The following is a 20965-nucleotide window of genomic DNA, read 5'->3' as shown; positions in this document are numbered from 1 at the left end:
CCGCCTACTTTCCACCACATGAACAAAATAAGATCATTATAATGGGGGGGGAGACTTTATTTTGTTACATTTTTAATCAAAGATTTATATGGACATGGTAAAAGGAGGAAAAAAAGGAGGGACTCGTTGATGTCCCCACTCCCCAATAAGGTGTCCCTCTGTGGGACTAGGTGTGAGGCCAATTAAGAATCCAATTAACATTCCAGGGTTGGATGAGAGATAGGTAAAATACTGGCCTCACACACAAAATAGTGAATTGGTGAATTCTGTAACGCCAGAGCTATGTTGTAACTTGTGTTACTTTAGTTCATCTTTTGTGCTGGAAAAAAAAACCCTCTAGTCTAGTTTGACTCTCTATAGGCTATTCAGTCCCGGTTCTTATTTTAGATGAGCATTGATCACACAAGCATTATAAATGCTGTGGTAAAATGTTTACGTTTTTTTTTTCTAAGGCAAGGAAGAGGGAAGCATCAGCTATTATGCATCCTCTTGTGTTCTCAGATTGTGAAATTGAAGTCTCGTCTGTGACATTGGGATTTGGGAGTCACAGACTTCGATGGGTTACGAATTTCGGCGTAACACAAGCACAAGGAAATAACTTCGCATGAAGAGCAGCAGCAGTACAGTCGCGCATTAAAGACACAAAAAAGGAACAAATCGATACATTTCCGCTCTCCGTTAAATTCGTCTATGGTTAAATTAAGCCCGATCATATGTTTTCGGAGACCGACACGACACCGTCGTACGAAGGAGTATAAATCAAGCATCAACAAAACTGACAATTCTAAAATATAATATATATATATATATGACCTTTTTTTTTTTTTTTTTTGTCTCACCTGCAGATTTATTCGCACCAATGCATGACCAGAATAACCAGATCAAAGAAGAAAAGAAAAAAAAGTTTTTTTTTTTTTAAAGTAAAAGTATCAATACCAATATCAGTACAAGTCTGGTATTCAGAATTTACTTGAGAAAAAGTATTGGCAATTTGGCATCAATTGTATAATTGTTAATTGTATTAAGTGACAAAAGTAAACGCCATTATTATGCAGAAATCTTCCATTTCATATTTTCAAAATGTACGAATTAATTTGAAAATAGCAGATCTAAAAGCTCACGCGTTATACAGGCTATAATAGATGGCATCGTCACGGTTGTGTGAGCTTGTAGATCTGCTAGTTTCAAAATAAATAGCCGAAGGGGATAATGTATGTTTTACAATCAAAATCTACAAAGTAACTAAAGTTGTCCAATTATTGTCCTAGAGCAAAAGTATATTTGCCTCTGAGAAGTGAGATGTAGTGGAGTAGAAGTAACAAAAAAGAACTTTAATAAAATTGGAAATAGTGAAGTAAAGTTTTTTTTTTAAACATCACTGCTCTTGAGTAAATGTACTTAGTTACTTTACATCACTGCAAAAAACACGCGAAATTGTGTTCAAATTATGAATTAGGAAAATAAAGGCTAATATATAGGGCCTTTTTACCTGTTCTTCCTCTGCAGATAAACTGGCTGCTTCCATGGTTGGTTCAGTTTGTTAAGATCACCTTTATCAGCCAGATGTATCCTATCCTCCTGCTGAAAAGAAAAGACGATGCAGAAAAATGTCTGTATCCCCCTCTCTCTCGCTTCGTGTAAAAACTGCTCGTAACGGGGTTCAATCTGTCTTTTCAGGTTTCTGCTGGCATTTGGGGGCGAGAGAAAAAAAGAACGTTTCCGGAACACAGCTCGGACGATTCTTCTGATTTAGAGATGATGAGATGAAAAGCCCGATCTTCACACATCCATCCAACAAAAAGTGCAAAAAGAAAATCGTTGGCCGTGTGTGTAGACGAGGTTTTCTACGTCTCTTTACGACGGGACGAGAATAATTCCTCCTGGATTTCAGCCGTCATGGCTCAACTCATCTCAACACATTTCGTAACGACACTCGGGGTTCCACTGTTGCATCTGTCTGGCGTCAATAATGCCTATAGTTTTAAATACAAGCGGTCGTCGCCTTTATACTAGTGAGTAGTGAAGTGAAGCTATTATACTAACATAAACATTTCCGAGGTGGTTGGTTCAGAATGTTGCTATGCGTATGCCCCCTGTCGGTTCCTCTTGAGAACTAACTCTCTCTCTCTCTCTCTCTCTCTCTCTCTCTCTCCACTCCCCCTCCCTCTCCCCGCCTACTCCTTCATTCATAAAAACAGAGGGGAAAACTCCATTTTGAGTCTCACCTTTAAAAAAAAGTCTGTAGACAGTAACAAACCTGTAGGCTATATATATTGTATTTATTATATTGACATTTGAATATCTGCTGCTTTAACCTACTTATTAAAACACATATTACAAGGTTGCAGGCAACATGAATTTGATGAATTGATTAGGCTACATAAGGAGCCCGGTTGGTCCCCCCAATGGAAACAAGCCATGGTTTTACTCCTTAGTGGACCTTGAACTGTACTTAAATTCCCTGTGCTTATTGAGCGGTGCATTCTGCTCCATCAGCACGATTTTGTGTATTAAGTATTCAATCAATCAAATAGATTGAATAATTCCAGGTGGTCCCCATGCTAAATGATGGAAGAGTTTGTAACCAAATTAATGGACCAAATATTAGATTGTTTAAGGTTTTCAACTGGTGGTCCGTGGACCACTGGTGGTCCTAAAGGTATTGCATGTGGTCCCTGATGCATTTAATGTAATGAAATATTTGAAGATTTGTTTTTATCGACCACTATATTGGTGCACAAAATGATGATGACACATCAATGTTGTAATTACTGGGAAGTCAGATATCAATAACTTGATATATTTCGAGGGAAATTGCAGGCCTACTGCGGATTGACTGGTTGAGTCACCAATACCATTATTAGCAAACATGCTCATTATATAAGCATGCAATCGCATGTGTCTGCTGTATAGTATGAGTTTATGGAAGGTTAAGAGCACAGAATAAGGGCAACCATGGCAAAAGAACAGACCAGTGGTTCTCAATCTTTTATTTTACCTCCAGACCACTAGCATATGTCAAAATATGTTAAATAATGACTGTTTGTTAAGGGCTTGATTTAATTCACCACAACTTATCAAATGAAATGAAGCCCTTAACAGTAAATATTTTATTTAAATCTTTCCCCCCCACACCTTGCCCATATCCCCCCACCCAACACAACAGGGGTCCCCAGGTTGATTCTTAGTTAGGGTGGTGGTCCCTGGTTCATAATCAGTTGAAAACCCCTGAAATATAACATGCATATTGTTATTCCCATGGTACCATTTGTGTAGAAATAAATATAAATATGTAAAATCTGAATCCCCCCCCACCCCCTTTCCCCCTCACTGTATGTTTATTTTCCCTTTTTACATCCTTTATGATGAATACCTGTTCTGTTCTTTGACTATATAGAAGTGTCTATTTGTACTTATTTGTAAAAGGCTGCACACATAAAGTCTGGTGACCACCGGAGGGACGGGTGACAGCCAGAATGTAGACGGCACCCGGGAGCAGTATGGCTCACCAGCCTGTGTCTTCCGCGAGGAGGAAGCCCAACAAACCCACGTGTCGTGAGGCCTTTAGGAGGGCTATTCAAGCCGCAAGCAGAGCCTGCAGCACCACCGTTGCTACCAGGTGGAGCCTGCAGAACCATTGCGGCTCAAGAATCCACCACTCCTAAATGAAGTGTCTGGTGCTGGGAGGGAGTCTGGTGCAACGCACAGGTCCTGGACCTGGTGAGAGCAGGAGTGGACTGGTCAGACATAGGAGGGGCCCGGACAGGAGTCAACCCACAGAGCCTAGTCCTTCCACGCGCCAGATTGATCTACCTCCCAGTCCCTAGAGTTAGTTCCGGAGCCACAGATTGTGTGGCCCTGGTCTTTCCCTAATGGGAGTCTGGGACTGATCGAGGGTAGCTACTGGGACGTTAAGTTGGGACTTGATCACCCCGGCTGGGTCACCTGAGTGAGGGGTATATGATGTTGAGTTCACGTCAGTTTTTCTCTATGGATCTTAAATAGTCTCATATAACAATTGTGGTCCAAAAATAAACAAACTGTCTCGGCGATATTGTCTGGGAGGTGTTGTCTGTATCGTTTACATATCATATGTCATATTTGATACAGTCTGAGGCCAGAGGAGCGGGGAGGCGGGTGGGCGCGGGACAGCTCACGGCAACTGGCACGAGAATTAGTCACTCGCGTTGGGGAGGTGTCTCTGTAGTCTGTATCGTTTACGTTCGTCAGTTCTTCATATTTGATACAGTCTGTCGCGTGGTCGCACAAATGCGTGTTGTTCGTTTATTACATTATCATAGGCTTGTTAGGTCTGCTATTTACAATAGGGGGGGGGGGGGGGGGTCACAAATGCACAATGGACAGACAGGGCTTCATGTTTATCATCCTATACTTGTTCATTTAACGCCATTTACATCGACATCATGGTATAACTTCATGTTGTGATAATATCATAATAATATAGCAGCAGCAGTCTACTATACTGGGCTACAAAGTATAACTTCCTCATGCTATCGTAGCCGTTTTCGGTGTGGAACAGAGACAACTCACTGAGCACTGAGCGGCCCGGGCAAGTGGTGGAAACCTTGTATGACCAAAACCATTCCTTTACAAAATATATAATAATAAATAAATAAATAAAATAGTTAAAATAGCCTATCTACAAGAGCTCACAGTGCACCATATTCATAGATCTGCTATTTTCTACTGTGGACCACCACCACCGCAAATATAAAAGCAGCTGGTAATAATATGACTACCTGTATGTCATCAAATCTTGTTTTTTTTAGTGGTGCAACCAGCCAACCACTCCCTTACGGAGCTCTGTGTGTGGGTGTGTGGGTGGCTGTGTCTGAGCACGAAAACAGCATTGTTGTTTTTCACCACCTGTACGCAACCTAACACACACACAAACACAGTAACACACATGCACATATTAACTGTACAGTATATATGATGATTTTGGGTGTGCCAGTACAGTACAGTACAGTACAGTACAGTACAGTACAGTACAGTACAGTACAGTACAGTACAGTACAGTACAGTACAGTACAGTACAGTACAGTAGAGGGACCCCCACACGGTAACTCTGTCATTTCTCAACCGTTTCGGACGCGGGCGGCACGCCGGAACCGGCCCGCCCCCCCTGGGCGCGTTCCTGGGGGTCTGGATGTTCCAGGGACCCCCCGGGGACCCCCACATGGAAACTCTGTCATTTCTCTACCGTTTCGGACACGGGGAGGCTCAGCACCCTGGATGGCTTTTACTGTCTTTATTGATAGGTTGAAAGTAATCCGACAGGAAATGGGGAGAGAGATGGGAGGGGAAGACACACGGCAAAGGCCGTCGGGATCGGGAGTCGAACCCGAGGCACGCCGTCAGGCTGGCTCAGCAGCCTAGGCAATGTTCTTTTGTTCTAAACATGGTCAGAAGTTATAAACGCCACCATTTTGCATGTGACAGAATAAATAAACAGGTCTTATTAAACGCTTGTGCAGCTGAGCAGAGTTGTGAACTTTTGAGCAAGCCGTGAGAAGTCTGGGGTGGAAGCAGAAAAATAATCTTGCAAACTAAACCGGAGGGAGCAAACAACAATAGACTTCCTGTTCTACCGCTGACGTCATGTCACTTGGGAAGCTCCTCCCACTCGAAAAGCACTGACTCACTAAACTGCTGTTATCAATGGAGAGAGGGAGGGAGAGGAGACAGGAGTGAGTGAGTGTGTGTGTGTGTGTGTGTGTGTGTGTGTGTGTGTGTGAGACAGATGTTGCTACATTCAGTTCTTGACTAGACAATTGTTTTGTAATTGATGCTGTAAAGAAGGGGAAATTGAAGAATTAAGAAGAGGCGATGGAATTAGTCCCTCATCGAGCTTGTTACTAAGAAGTCACATGTGTGTGTGTCTATGTGCGTGTTTATGTGTGTGTGTGTGTGTGTGTGAGAGAGAGAGGGGGAGTATGAGTGTGCACTCACACACGCTCGCATGTGTGTGTGTGTGTGTGTGTGTGTGTGTCAGAGCATGATTTCATACTTGTACAAGGTGGTCTGTTGCTTCTTGCCAATATTGACTGTGATGCTGCCCACATGTACAATTGTACATATACTAGCTATCAACAAGGATGAAAACGTAATAAATAAATAAATTTAAATGAAAATACGGTAAGTGAATGTTTACATTTACAAGCATACAGTAATACCAGTACATAAGTGCAGGGGTTGTCTACGTTATTGGCTGGGGACCCCCGGAAATGCTTTGGCCATGTTTCGCGACCCCTGCCCCCCTTCCCCACCCCCAATACAAACTGACTGCAAAAATAACATTAAATATAGCTGCAAGCAGCGATAAGGCAGGACCAAGAAAGAAGACAATATGCAATAAGAACAATATGCACAAATAAGACTGACGAGCTGAGTTGTCAGTACCCGGATTTGAACACACAACCTTGTGGTCCAAAGGCAAGAGCTCAACCAACTGAGCTATCTGGACACAGTCAGTTGTATCATTGTAAACAGTAACATCATTCAGTGTTTTGGTAACAAGTATGTGTGTCCTCATTTTGGGCATGCCGTTATCCATTTCTACAGTGTGTTCGATGTTCATCTTTTCACGCAAACACGTTTTCACACGTTTCACGCAAATTGCTCAAAAATCGAGGCAGAAAATCAGGTAGGCCTATAAGCATTTTTTCAAACTGCTCAAAATGGCAGAAAGAGGGCGGGGCTTACTTGTCAAAGTGACAGATGTGTTCCTCATGAGTCAAGGAACACACAAACAAAGCATTTTAACTGTTTTTCCATTTTATGATGATTTAAAGGTCAGAGGTCAAAAGTCAGAACACGAAAGTTGTTCGGCATGAGACATATGTGTATCAAAGTGTCATTGCCAACGGCCAAACTTTTCATGAGCTATGCACGTTCAAAGTTAGCATTTTCAATTCAGTGCTATAGCGCCACCATTTGAACAATGGTCATGGGCTTCGCATCGCCCCGCTTGGCATGGCTCTCTACCATGTTGACACATTTCGAAAACCGACTGCACGGTTCAGCCAGAACAGCTAAGTGACCAAAGTCTCTTCGTGACTTCTTGGTCACTTAATAATAGAGAAAATATATCATAAATTAATACTGGAACCAGATCTAATCATTAAGGAAAGTTTATGCATGTACTGTGTACTATGTAAACTCTTCATTTCCATTTCCCAGCCATTCAGTTTTTTTTTTAAATAATTTGGGGACCCCCCAAAATACTTTGGCGACCCCCAAAGGGGTCACGACCCACGGGTTGAGAACCCCTGCATTAGTGAACATCCAACCTAGCACAGAATTACAGTTACATCAGGCAGTGTGGTAAATTTCAGATGTGTGGATCATGTGTCATGCATTTCAGACATGCCACGGTGCAGACGAGACCGAGAGCTGCTTTCGTAGAAGTCTTGTGCTAAAACATTTCCTTTGAACTTGGGACAGACCTGAATAAATTGTCTGTGCATGTGGTCTGTGGGTGATGTGATGTATGCATCATGCCGAGTGCATTGCAGAAAGCCACGTCCAGTTTGTCAGACGGCTTCCTGGAAAGTGATTGGTGCGTGGTCCGAGCTGAATTCTCAGTCATTACCACAAACACGAGTGTCTGTGATCGCTTTGTCAGGTCCTTCCTATCTTTTCTCACATATGTTATCTTTACCTTGCTTTGTTGTTCCGCTCACTCTCCTGTTCGCTTTTCTTCTTTTCAGCCGTTTCGTTCTTTTGTACTGTTCCCTCTCCACTCTTGTCTACTCTTCTCTCCTTTCTCAGAATCTATCATGGGTGTTGGTAATGAACAGATAGGTTAGTGGTTAGTGCCTGGTTAAAATGGTAGGCACATGTCTGCCGCAAAGCCAACGACTCGGTTGTGTGTGTCCCCCCCCCCCCTCAAGCTATCAGAGTTGGTAATGGCAGGTTAAATAATGACAATGAATGGCTAGCTTTGAGTGTTTGTGCAAACACAAAAATGTAATGCCATGGTTTGAGTGTTTGTGTCAACACAAACATTGCGTAAACGCAAACATTGAAGACGAATGTGAGGACGCAAATTGTGAGTGGCCAGAATGAGATGTATGATAAGAGCAGTAGAGCACCCCTCACTTCACACAGGTGTGATTTTTGATGGGTGCCAGCCCCTCCCATATTCAGCTATAGTGTACTGTAGATGTTCATCTTACAATGGAGTAAAAATTGGGTTTGAAGTTACAATGGGTTTGTATAGGAAGGGGGCAGGGCAGCTAAAAAGAACATCAAATCTCAAAATATTGAATCAAGCAACAAACTGTCTGGGGTGTTCACATAAGCCTGAGTAGATGATGAAATGACCAAAAGTATTATATTATAGTGAAATACCCCTTTAAAGTGGTTAATCTCTCTCGTGTTACTGTTGAAAATATGTTGTGTTCGTTGAGTATAAATAAGGTATGAATAAGGTTTTACTGCTCTTTGATTATATAATGTGTGTTTACAAATGACAGCATAGTAAAAAAACCTTTATTCAGAAACATTACACTTGAATACTTCAACATAAGCAGCATTGTCAAACAACACATCCACATTTAAATTTAAAAACATGATTAGAAAAACAAACATGATTAGAAAAACATCCATACCATATCAACACTGACTTTTCATTCAACCTGGGAACATTTCCCAAGTCCCGAGTAGTCCTCAGTGAAACGACTACATGCAGACTGGATTTATTTTCCTGTGGAGACTGCAGAGACCTTCACTCCTCCCTCTCACATTATGAGTCTGAAGTGAATTATTCTTCAATAATGAAAACTGTTCTCTTCAAGAGGCATTTTTATAATTTCTCCCTACATTCCTACTAGGTTGTGTTTAAATGAAAGTGTTATGAAATATAGATGTGGAATTGACAGCCATGCAAAACGTAAAGATTTCAAATTTTCTTGTCTCCGAGATTCTGAAAAGAACAGATCTTCAAGCTAACAATGCATCACAGTTAGATTGAAGGACTGCTGTTGTACAATGGAAAATAATTAGGCATAATTCTGCACTTCTGAAAATAGCCCAAGGGAACAAGGGAAAAATGAAGGTGATTTGAAGTGTTAAAGGTGACAAAGTGATCATGAGAAACAGACTGAGCATCTCACATTTCCAACTGTTTCCAACAGCTCTCATTTTACGTCCTGCCCCTCTCATTTTGTTAAGCATTGTGAAATGACAAACCATGACAAAGTAACTAATGGCACACTACGCAGATCTTCTCAGATTTCTCACCACAACAGATGAGGAACAAATAGTGTCCATTTCCCATGAGTTTACTGTAAGTCAAACCTGATTTATGGAGAATATAAGGTTTTAACTTGCGAAGATAATGAGGCAATCTCCCTCAGAACAGAGTGACTGCTGAAATTTGAATGGTACGTCATGGATGTTTTGAGGTCTATTATCCTTAGTCATTTTGTGTCGATCGGTCGTCCCTGCATTGCTAAACATTGTCAATCAAGTGCCAGAGAGCTGTTCCTAGCCTCGGGTTCTCATCTCTGCTGCAGCTATGTGTTTTGTCAAAGGCTTCCAACCTCCTTGCTTTATACTGCATCCACCCTGGCTGGACAACAGCAGCCAAACCGCTAAAATATAAACCAACACCATGAAATACCCTGTTCTCAGCCTGCAGCTTGCTAAAGCCTGAGTTAGACTTGGTTGTGTGCCATGTTGAAAATAACCAAGCTACAAGCTCACACCGATTTTGTAGATCTGTTATTTTCTGTGCAGACACCGGCGCGCAACTAAGTATAAATCACCCATAACCACTTGAACCCCGGCATCCGATATTCTGGTGGGAAGTTGGGAACATTAGCCAAAAAATAGCAGATCTACAAGCATTGGAAGCTTGTAGATCGTCTTGTTTTGGTGTAGATGGGAAAAAAGAGGTCCAAGTAGATAGCCAAATCAACTCTAGAGGGTTTAAGTGGTTAACCCTACCGGTATCTTTCACCTCTGACCGTCTCTTCTCCGTTCAGTTCTCCATCTGACCCTCCTTTATGGGCTTCTGGGGCTCTGCGAATGTAGGCCCCCCATCTCCACTGTCCTGGCTAGGCGTGGACAAGTACTCCAGCTCGTAGCGTCCGTTCCACTCGACCGGTCGAACCTCGCTGGAGGGTTTCTTGTGTTCGCGGATCTGCTGGAGCTGGTGTCCTGCATAGGCTGGCTTGGAGGTGAGGGGCCCCACGGGGACATCCATACCTAGGATGTCAGCCACCATGTAGGGTCGCAGCCAACCAACCAGGGGGGTGCTGCCGGGGGTGTAGTGGGTCTGCCGATGGTAGAAGAGAACGCCATCCACCTGATTGAAAAAACACCACAACACACAACACACAGTCTGTTGTAACATGGGCTTCACGCCACTTGTCAAGGACACCTTTAAGAGACGATTTGTCAAGATTTCTCAACATCTGTATTACTACAACAAGAAGATTGTAGTCAAAGTCAGGTAACAATGTGTTTATGGTACAATATGCATGTTATATGCTACTTGCAAAGACACTGAACTGGTAGTGTCGGTCTCCACCTTAGCTCTCCTACTGTCTGTCTTTCTAATACCTCAGCTTTCCTACCGCCTGTTACTCCTTCACTGTCTCCCTGTCAGTTGTCCTGTCTCTCTCTCCCACATTATCTCCCTGTTAGCTTTCTGTCTCTCTTACACCGTCTCCCTGTCAGCTTTCCTAACGTCTGTCTCTCCTACACTGTCTCCCTCTCATCTTACCTACTGTCTGTGACTCCTACACTGTCTCCCTCTCAGCTTACCTACTGTCTGTCTCTCCTACACTGTCTCCCTCTCAGCTTACCTAATGTCTGCGACTCCTACACTGTCTCCCTCTCAGCTTACCTACTGTCTGTCTCTCCTACACTGTCTCCCTCTCAGCTTACCTAATGTCTGCGACTCCTACACTGTCTCCCTCTCAGCTTACCTAATGTCTGTGACTCCTACACTGTCTCCCTCTCATCTTACCTACTGTCTGTGACTCCTACACTGTCTCCCTCTCAGCTTACCTAATGTCTGTGACTCCTACACTGTCTCCCTCTCAGCTTACCTAATGTCTGCGACTCCTACACTGTCTCCCTCTCAGCTTACCTAATGTCTGTGACTCCTACACTGTCTCCCTCTTGGCTGTTTGCTCCAATAAGACAACATACCTGACAGTGACCTATGAAAACAAGGCACACATTCTGTTTCCAATTGAACTGTTCAAGCTGACATTTAAGTGACGATATGAATGGTAGAGAAAGTGGCATGCTTTTCTTACGTTGAAGCTGTAGTCTGTGCTCAAGGCTTTCTGGATGGATTCTGTGGCGCAGTCAGAACTCTGGAGACTGACAAAGCGGAACTATCCAAAACAAAACAAAAACATGTTATCAGTAGAACAAATAGGCATTAAAACACAAGGTCCAGTGTTCTCTCAAACACACACACACACACACACACACACACAAGTGGACACTTACAGGGTTGCGTTTGGCTATCTCCGTCAGGCCCTCTGCCTCCTCGACTTTGGTCTGGAGCCAGTAGAACCGGAACTCTGTCTGTTGATGTGAAAATATCAACATGAGCTACAGAAGGCAATAAACAGGCACATATGTGCTCCAGACACCACTAGTTGCTACCAAATTAGATAAAAGATTCCAGGAGGATAGATTTATTCCCTTCCATTTCAAAACATTATTTAATTAGAAATGTGTGGAGCACAGCCAGGCCAGGTTGGCTACCCACATTTTGGAAGTCAATCATAGCCAACTGGAATGGAATATGAAAAATCGGTCTGGCCTGGCATAGATAATTAAGCTATTACTGAAGATCTTTAAGAATGATGCTATATAAAACAGTTACAACCATTACCATAGTAAGTTGTATGTACTCTATACTACCAAGTAGTTAGATGCCATAGTCGTTCTCAAAGTGATGTCCGGGGGCCCCCCCAAGGTTTATTGACAAAAGTTCCAGGGGGTCCCCACCAAAATTAGGAACAGAAATGTTGGCGGCAGTGGGGCGGCAGTGGTTCAGGGGTAGAGTGGCTGGTAGAGCAGCCGGACGGGAACCCACGAGGTTCCCAGTTTGAACCCGGGCTCCACCGCACCGCTGCGAGCAAGCATTTACCACCGGTGTACCGGCAGCCAGCCGCTAATGTTATGAGCTGGACAGCATTGAACCACGCCACGCACATTGTGGGTTTGAGCTGAGCCCTTTTTGATGTCAATCAATCAAGTCAACTGAATTCAAGTGGCAGATGCCAAAAATGCGTTTTTTTATTAAAATGATATATCTTTAGGGGCATGTCATGTGGTCTACCTGCACAGCCTTTGTGATCTACTGGTAGTAGCTTGGTTTGTATGGCCCCTTAGTAAGTAAAGTGCCTTAAGTTTACACTAACCATGCTTAAAGGCGACATTTGCCTTTGACTATACAGTACGTTGCAACATTAAGAAATAATCTACATATATTATGTATTGTTAACTGAAATATAAGCTTCATAAAGTGAATTGAGTCTTACAGGGCAGTCATACACAGGGTGTCCTCTCCAACACATGACGTCCAGAATGTAATATGTTCTGTCCATCTCACTGAAGATACAGTCCAGGATGGTATAGTCTGTACAGAGATAGGACACAAAGGAAGACATCAATATATTAGAAAACAATAAATACAACAGCAGAATATAATTAATTATTGATAATAATAAGTATTCTTTTTATTAGGATAGGCTGATTTTATATATTGTCGCCGTCGGTTTCCTTTAAAATATTTTTTGCTTATCCTGCTCATTCCCGTTTATTGCTTTTATTTGTAGGTGTTATTCTCTTTTCTTGTTTGTGTGATGAAAGCTCATTATCACCAAGATATGAGACTTTAAAAGATGTGAACCGAATGTAATGTTACTTCATACTAGTCCTTACCCGTTCTGAATATATGAACAGCAAATGATGTTGGCCAGATGGGGCCGTAGAGAATACTCTCTACTGCCCCATCTGGCGGAGTCAGGTTAATATCAAGGACTGTCTAAAGAGGACGAGACGCAAAGACCGTACGGGCGACGCCATGTTGCTCCCTGGAAGGAAAGAAACATGCGCAGTTGAGACCAGGAAGTTGTACATGCCCAAATTTGTGCATGTACAACTTCCCATGTTTCTTTCCTTCCATGGAGCAACATGGCGTCACCCGTACGGTCTTCGCGTCTCGTCCTCTTTAGACAGTCCTTGGTTAACCCTTGGCCTACAATTAACGGAAAAAACTGAATTAATCGAAAAATCTAAACCTCCCGTTAACGGAAAAAACGGAATGACAATCAATATCAGTTATCGCGGGGTCAAAAGAGCAAAAAATTATATTTTTTCGCTAATATCACTAATGTTGGATGTAATTTACCAAAAAACGGCCGAAATCCGCGTGATCGTGCGCTATCGTGCACGCGCGCCGTCTCTATGTGCGTCGCTGTAACAAATGTGATATTTTTCGATCTTTTGGGGTTGATTTGAGGTTAATTTGACTTAGTTATGAAGAATATAGCATTAGCTTAGCAATCCGGACCAGCCAAGCTATTGACTAGGGTCAAAATACTACAGGATGTTGTTGATCGTTGAACCGGAAGTGACTTAGGAAGATCCGTCTATTTTAGCCAAAATCTGCATAATGGTGCTTTCCCGCCATCTGGTGGCGATTCGAGAGAATACATTTGCAATGAAATAAAAAAGAAAAAACATCTCTTCAGATCTTTCTTGTATGTTAAAACGATGAATTAAAAATATGCCAATTTGTTACCCAAACAAAAACATTGGGACTGGCAGTCCAAGGGATATAAGGAAGTGTAGGCTACAGACAGACAGAAGGCCTGACTGACAGACATTTTTCGGTGCATTAATAGAAAGATGACTACTGGTGCAATTAAAGTAGCTCTTACTTACTTACAATTATGTACTTAGAATATACTTCATATTACCTTTACTATAAATCTTAACACCCTGAGTCAATGGCCGTGTCCGTTAACATGTTCACATGGCCCGCCTACCTTTCCCCATGGCTGAGTTGTGTCTGTTTCCTCCAGGAAGCAGCGATGGGAAGCGGTTCACGCAGTAGCCACTCTTAGTGTACGCTGCCGTTGAGCCCTGGACAACAGGAGGAGCACATAACAGGGATGAACGGACCACAGGGACACACACAGGACACTAGTCTGTGACCCACAAATCAATATGACAGCTGACATTTTAAAAAGACTACCAGGCCAGTGAGGTCTACTTGATATTCACCACTGACCTATTTATCATTAAAAACGCAATCCCTATTATGCTTTGCCATACAACCAATAGCCGAAAAAAGCTGTTTTTGATCAACCTTTTTTTTTTATGGATTTCTTTTAGGGGACATTATCACCTATAATGACATTATAGGGATACGCCAAATAGGGATGTCAGTTTGGAAGTGGTTAATACACACAGTAATTCAATCAGTGTGGTTAATGTTTTGCAAAAGCAGGAAAGATGTCTGCCCCGTAACGTGGAATTCCACTTATGTCATTTCCAGTTATGAAACAGGAAATGACACACACACACACACACACACACACACACACACACACACACACACCTTTCTGAAGGTTTGTCACAGCTCTGAAAAATAGATAATTTTTTCTGGTGCAATATCCTTGTTTAGATCAACAATATTTATAAAAGTAATGGCTCGCAATTATTTAAGAATTTAGCCGATACTGACTGGTGTTCTTATTTCCCCCTTTTGTGCCAGGGAAACTTCATTGCTTGTCAACTTACTGAATGTCAACGAGGATCAGCTGGACAGTGACACACCTCAGCTGTTAGTATAAAACCGGTCTTGAATATGACATGATGTTTACTGTGATTATGATAAACTTACATTTCATATCATATCATATCTGTTGTGACGAAACGAGAGCTGAGCCAGAAGGCAAAGCTCTCTGTCTACCGAGCAATCTTCGTTCCTACTCTCACCTATGGTCATGAAGTGTGGGTCATGACCGAAAGAATAAGGTCGCGAATACAAGCGGCCAAAATGAGCCTTCTTCTGTGGGTGGCTGGCATCTCCCTTAGAGATAGGGTGAGAAGTTCAGTCACGCGAGAGAGACTCGGAGTAGAGTCGCTGCTTCTTCGCTTGGAAAAGAGCCAGCTTAGGTGGTTCGTGCATCTGGTTGGGATGCCTCTCTGGCTCCCCCAGGAAGAAGTTACTAATGTTGCTCTGGAGAGGGAAGTCTGGAGCTCTCTGGTGGAGCTGTTGCCCCCGCGACGGAATAAGCGTCGAAGATGGATGGAAACACCATAGAGTAAAAACTCCTATAACTTTATAGTTATAACCTATAAAAAATGTTTTTGGCAAATACCGATATTGACGATATATCGGTGCATCTCTATTTCTTACATGTCTCTAAAATGAACAAACGTTTCAGTTATCCAGCCTTCGTTGGTGGTACCACACTGAATGCGACCTATTACTTTTATAAAACAATTCATATTGTCAGGACGATATACATTTTTTTAAACATTTTTACAACATGGGGGTCCCAGGCACAAAATATTTTCTGATTAATTTGTCATGAAAAGGTGGTCCAGGAGAGTGTTTGCCATATACCTTGGAGGCGACAATGAGGGATCGTTTCCCGACAGGACAGACCACCAGCATCCAATCAGAACTCAGGTCTGATGGAACATCTACCAACCACTCTGACAACATCAGCTGGAGAAAAAACAAACAAATATGACAACGTTTTAATATGTTAAAGCTGCACTATAACATGTTTGTTTTAATGACGTGATGATAAATTACATTACATCTTATTTTAGGCTGCTAATTAGAATAGAAGCATAGAATACATCAATAATGTTAATATAATAAAACAAAGAATGAGACAATTTAATATGAATAATAATTAAGGTAAAATAAACTCTGGAGAATGGTTTTACACAGACACACACACACACACACACGTCTGAAATCCACGTAACTCGAGAACCGTTCGCCCCACCGACTTTCGACACTCGTCCCACACCCCCACACGGAGTACAGTGCCTGGTGTCGAGTCGGTCGGACCCATGGTTGTCCAGAACCACCACATAGGCCTCAGCCCAGGGGACACAGCTTTCACTTCTGACATCACTTCAGACTCCCCCAGAAACGCCCCAAAAAGGGCTCTGCCCGGGCTCTGGGCAGGGGCCTGGCCTGTTCTGACATCATTCTGACGTCTACGGGACACAGACATAATATCTGGGTGGGGCATGCATTAACAACTTGCATCGTTCCAAGTAGGCCAGTGCCCAAAGGCCACCGCTGTAGAGGCTCCAACTGGCACCGCTCTAGTAATGGTTAATAAATGTTTTTCATCAACTCAATTGATCACAATCCCTGCTCTAGAGCTTCCCTATAGTATAGGGAAGCTCTAGAGCAGGGATTGTATAGGCCCTATACAACCTCAAGCTGATGCTAAAAGGATTTAACCCAAGGAAGCACTATGCCTTGTCTGTTTCCATTGGGGTCCTGTGTATTCAATTCATGGACTGTTCATTGAATGAGTGCAAATCTAAATCAGAATCATATTAATTGCCATGGACAATGAGGGCAAGGCAATCTGTGTTGTGATTCAGTTTCACAGTGCAAACAAACAATGTAGGGACAAAAAAAGAAAAAAAGCACACCATCATCCTAAAGACACGTGTGCCCTCTTGTGGACAAGACAGACAACTGAAACAGCCAACATAAGGCTAAATGCACTGTGCTGATTGAACAGCAAATTCAAGTACATCTATAGAGAACCTTCATAGACAACCTTTCTTACACTAGGTAAAGAAAACATACTGGTACATGAAACATATGATAAATAATACATGAAAAAAATGAACAAACTAGTCATTATCAATATCATAGACTCCTTACACGGATGTCTGAATGATGTTGGAAAAACAAGTTAAACATGCACACTCAATAAACAGTCATTGGATCAATTAGGTTTATATAGCGAAATGTTCGAAGCTTATTGTTCTATGAGCACACGTTGACAATTAAATTGACTGAAGTTTTTGTCTTTCAAGATCCAACCACTCAAATTCTCTTTGATACACATCACACTGACCAATGCCGCAATGACAGAACACTGTTACTACTAGTAAAATGATGTACCTTTGCACATAACTGACAGGCTACAGTGGAGGCAAATATACAAGGCACCAACGCAACCTACTCAATGTATGACTTTATGCACTTTAAGAAGTTTTGGTATAGCACTTTGTGATAAACTGTGAACTTTATTGGTATATTATGCAGTGGATGTACATAACACTCACTTTACTTGAAATGATTGTGTTATTTTTGTTTTCCATGGCAACATTTAATTTTACTTACTACTACTTACTACTTACTACTCTATTTTATATAATGTCACTGAACTCGTTTCCTTATGTCAGCCTTATTTGTAGTTCTTTTATTTTTTTTTTGAATTTTGTTGTACATGAAAAAATATATATCTGTTCTTAACCCATTTAGACCTGGTGTAATCTATACGTTGTTATACCTTTCATGGCGGGAGCTACCTCTGTGTCTCATATAGCAACATCATTTTTTTTTAATACAAATTTGAAGGTTTTCGGGAAAACTTTAGGTTAGGTTTTAGAAGACATTTTTAGAATCGGCCTCAAGGCCTAAATGGGTTAATAAAACGTATTTGGAAGAATAATAATAATAATACAACCCTCACCTGGTTGGCATAATGCTTTGGCAGCTTCCTCTTCTCAACCTCCATCCCTTCATCATCCTCCTCCTCCTCATCATTCTTCTTCTTCTCCTCCCCCTGCTCCTTCTTGTCCATCCCTTCATCCTCCCCATCGCTGTCGGCTCCTGTCCAGTCCCCATCAGCCAGGTGCCGGCAATGGTTCACATAGTTCAACCGCTTCCTGACATTTACAGAGAACGAGTGACATTGTTCAACAAACCTAATGAAGGTTAATTCATTATCATCATCATCATCATCGTTATTATGAGACTAATAACCAGGGGTGACCGTGCCTTTGCTGCTGCTGCCCCCACACTCTGGAACAGCCTACACCTCGCCCATTAGAAGTGCAGTGTCTATTGGGGCTATCTCTCCTCAAGAGTCAAGACTAATTCATTTTCTCTAGCTTTTAATGTTGTTTGAAATTGAATCTTTGTAGTTTACCTCGGTTTCATGTTTTTATAGTTTGCTTTGACCTGTCACTAATCACTATGTTGTTGCACAGGCCTTTTCTGTTGCCTTCCATGTACAGCACTTTGATAAATTTCGGTTGTTGTAAATGTGCTGTATGAATAAAGTTTGATTTGATTACCCTGAATGTGAATCTAGGGATGGGACGATAATCACGTGAAACACTCACAATAATCGTATTGCAGAGATTTATAATTATCGTGAAATTGAGTACCTCTTGGATTAAAGCCTTAAACCCTCTAGTATATACTAGATAAAACAGACTTGCTGCTTCTTCGCTTGGAAAGGAGCCAGCAATAGGTTGTTCGGGCAACTAGTAAGGATGCCTCTCTGCACGTCCCACTTGAAGGAGACCCTGGGGCAGACCAAGGACCAGATGGGAGTATTGTCTCCAAACTGGCCTTGAAACCCCTTGGGATCCCCCAGGATGAAGTTACTAGTGTTGCTCTGGAGCTCTCTGTTGGAGCTGTTGCCCCCGCAACCCGACTCCGGATAAGCGGTTAAGATGGATGGATAATATTGTTAATCGCAATTATTTTTGCCATTTATCGTGATGTGTAATTTTCATATTGTAAAAAAGGAGGAGATCCGCACACCGCCCTAAAAGCTCCCAAAATAATCCACCGACAGAGCGGACAAGAAATACAACGTTTTGGCCTCGGGCGGTGTGTGGAACTCTCCGTTCTTGGTCCTGCACCTGTTGCAGTTTGTGGATGTGTGTTCAGTGCACCTCTTGACCATTGTAATGTTCATATTGTCCCATCCCTAATTGTAACAGAGAACTGCATGGTAGTGTAAGTGTGCTGCTGACGTTTTCTGCAGGTCAAGGAAGCGGCGGCGCCTCTCACTCTGCTCCAGAACGCTGTACTTGGTCTTGTACTGGGCCAGACGAGGGTGGGCACAAGAAGTACTGTTGGGCTCCTTGGACACAGCGAAGCTGGCCGACAGGGTCTTGGTCAGCTCATCCATGATGGGGGAGTCTGCAGGACAACACAGCAGATTACTGAACAGTGAAACTACTAACAAAGCACTCTTGTTGTATACTCAAATCTATGCCCATGGACAATATAATTAATCCATGTAATTTCCAGAAATTATAAACACACTGATCATGTGATATTACATTAACAACTTTCATTATTTGGCTACTTTTCACAACTCATGACGATTATTATTATTATTGTTGTCACTCCTCAAAACATAAATGGGGACTGTAGCTGAACTAGCCTAAGATTTAGGCTCTCGTAGATGTATTTTATCGAATGAAAATCAGAATCGATCAAATACATATAGATATAAAAAAGTCTAAATCTGAACTACAGTTCTGAGGGTTTTACATAAGATAGTTTATCCTTTAACAACCATATTACTTTATATTATTATTCATGAAACTGCAAGCGACATAAATGAGTTACTAGTCAAGAAGAGTTGGATGCACATTGCACACTTTGCTACATCTCTGCTTATGTGGTAGCCCCGCGAGTCAGAACCCAATGGATAGATTGAGCTGACCCGAGAGGGGCTACTTATGTGGCTAACATGACGTTAGCACAATGCTAACTAAGGTACAAAGGTGCAAAGAATAAAAGACAAATCCACGTTTCGAGTCGACCAGACGACGTGGTCATTTTAGATGTTTAGTTTTTACATGCACATGCACCGGCGTGTATAAAACAGAAACCTTCGTTAAATCTTCAGATAAACAGCAGTTTATGATCCAATTTAATGTTCGCTACCTTGCGTTGTTTGAGCAGAGACTATCGCAGTGACGTCACGTCAGGCTGCAGTCATATTTCCCTCCACTGTTCTTTTTTTTAGTTGGCCGATAAAAAGCGACAGAAGGTAACCCGGGGTTTTGCAGCTGCTGCAGCAGCCCTGCTGCCTCGCTGAGTCGCTGTTGCATGCACAGGGCTTTAGTTTTGATTCAATACTTTATTAACAGAATTAACAGGTTGCAAATAGTACAGTGATTATACAATGGTGCTAAAAGTATAACACAAAAAGCCCTGAGGTCCATTGTGGTGGTTTTCCTGTGTATGCTTCAGTTCACATCTGTAGGTTTGAGGGCAACATTATGGTGCTTTACCGCCACCTTCTGCATCGGAGTGTGTATTAGACTAATATAATTCTATCTTGAACAATAACCATGCTTCTCGTGCTATTTTCATCATCATGCATAATAATCGGTCCACTACACACACACCACCATAATAACATGTGCCAGTCAGTCCCACTGACTTCGCTGTCACATTTTTATTGATTGATAGAATACTTTATTAACAGTTTGCAAATAGTACAGTGCTACAATTATACAATGATGCTAAAAAGGACAACACAAAAAGCCACAAGTGCTTGTTTCCATTGTGGTCCTATCCTGTACATTCAATTAACTGGACCCCAATGGAAACAAGCGTTACAAGCCAATAGGTTTTGTTGGCTCCATCATTTTAGCAGACCTTGTATTATAGGCGACTGTACTTTCCTGAGATAATTAAAGTATAGGCCTATTCAATCAATCAATCAACCAACCAACCAATCAATCAATCAATCAATCAATCAATCAACCAACCGACCAAATTGAATCAATCATCCAGCTGCAGCCAGAGTTTCTGCTCACTGCTGTAGTTGTTCAGAATTATTTTCTTCACATAATGATAATTCATTATAATAGGCTATTTGTGATTGATTTGGTTGGATCTACACAGTAAAATTCTACTAAATAA

At 42.0% G+C, this 20965-nt stretch overlaps 2 protein-coding genes across 3 annotated transcripts in view; both read right to left on the bottom strand.

Annotated features, from left to right (window-relative positions):
* The window catches only part of ptpn9a (protein tyrosine phosphatase non-receptor type 9a), a 36691-nt gene extending 34613 nt beyond the window's left edge, over positions 1 to 2078 (bottom strand). The window contains exon 1 of the mRNA XM_083763890.1: positions 1490 to 2078. Within this exon, the coding sequence (XP_083620016.1) occupies positions 1490 to 1525 (36 nt within the window). The 5' untranslated portion in view covers positions 1526 to 2078. The remainder of the gene's footprint in view (positions 1 to 1489) is intronic.
* A 6417-nt stretch (positions 2079 to 8495) lies between these two features.
* On the bottom strand, positions 8496 to 20007 carry snupn (snurportin 1). 2 transcript variants are annotated; one of them, XM_083763162.1, is made up of 9 exons: positions 19979 to 20007; positions 19054 to 19222; positions 17757 to 17952; positions 15641 to 15745; positions 14052 to 14148; positions 12540 to 12637; positions 11497 to 11574; positions 11298 to 11378; positions 8496 to 10336 (listed from the first exon to the last, which is right to left on the bottom strand). In XM_083763162.1, the coding sequence occupies exons 2-9, from the start codon at positions 19209 to 19211 to the stop codon at positions 10010 to 10012; spliced, it is 1140 nt and encodes a 379-aa protein (XP_083619288.1). In that variant the 5' UTR covers positions 19212 to 19222; positions 19979 to 20007; the 3' UTR covers positions 8496 to 10009. The 2 variants fall into 2 exon arrangements, with proteins under 2 accessions (XP_083619288.1, XP_083619287.1); XM_083763161.1 differs by having other exon boundaries at positions 19924 to 19994.
* Between the last annotated feature and the right edge of the window lie 958 nt (positions 20008 to 20965).

The sequence above is a fragment of the Protomyctophum parallelum genome (assembly GCF_964188405.1).
Source record: "Protomyctophum parallelum genome assembly, chromosome: 4".
Classification (NCBI taxonomy): Eukaryota; Metazoa; Chordata; class Actinopteri; order Myctophiformes; family Myctophidae; genus Protomyctophum; species Protomyctophum parallelum.
The sequence above is the reverse complement of the archived record's forward strand: the minus strand, read 5'-3'. Positions and strand labels throughout refer to the sequence as shown.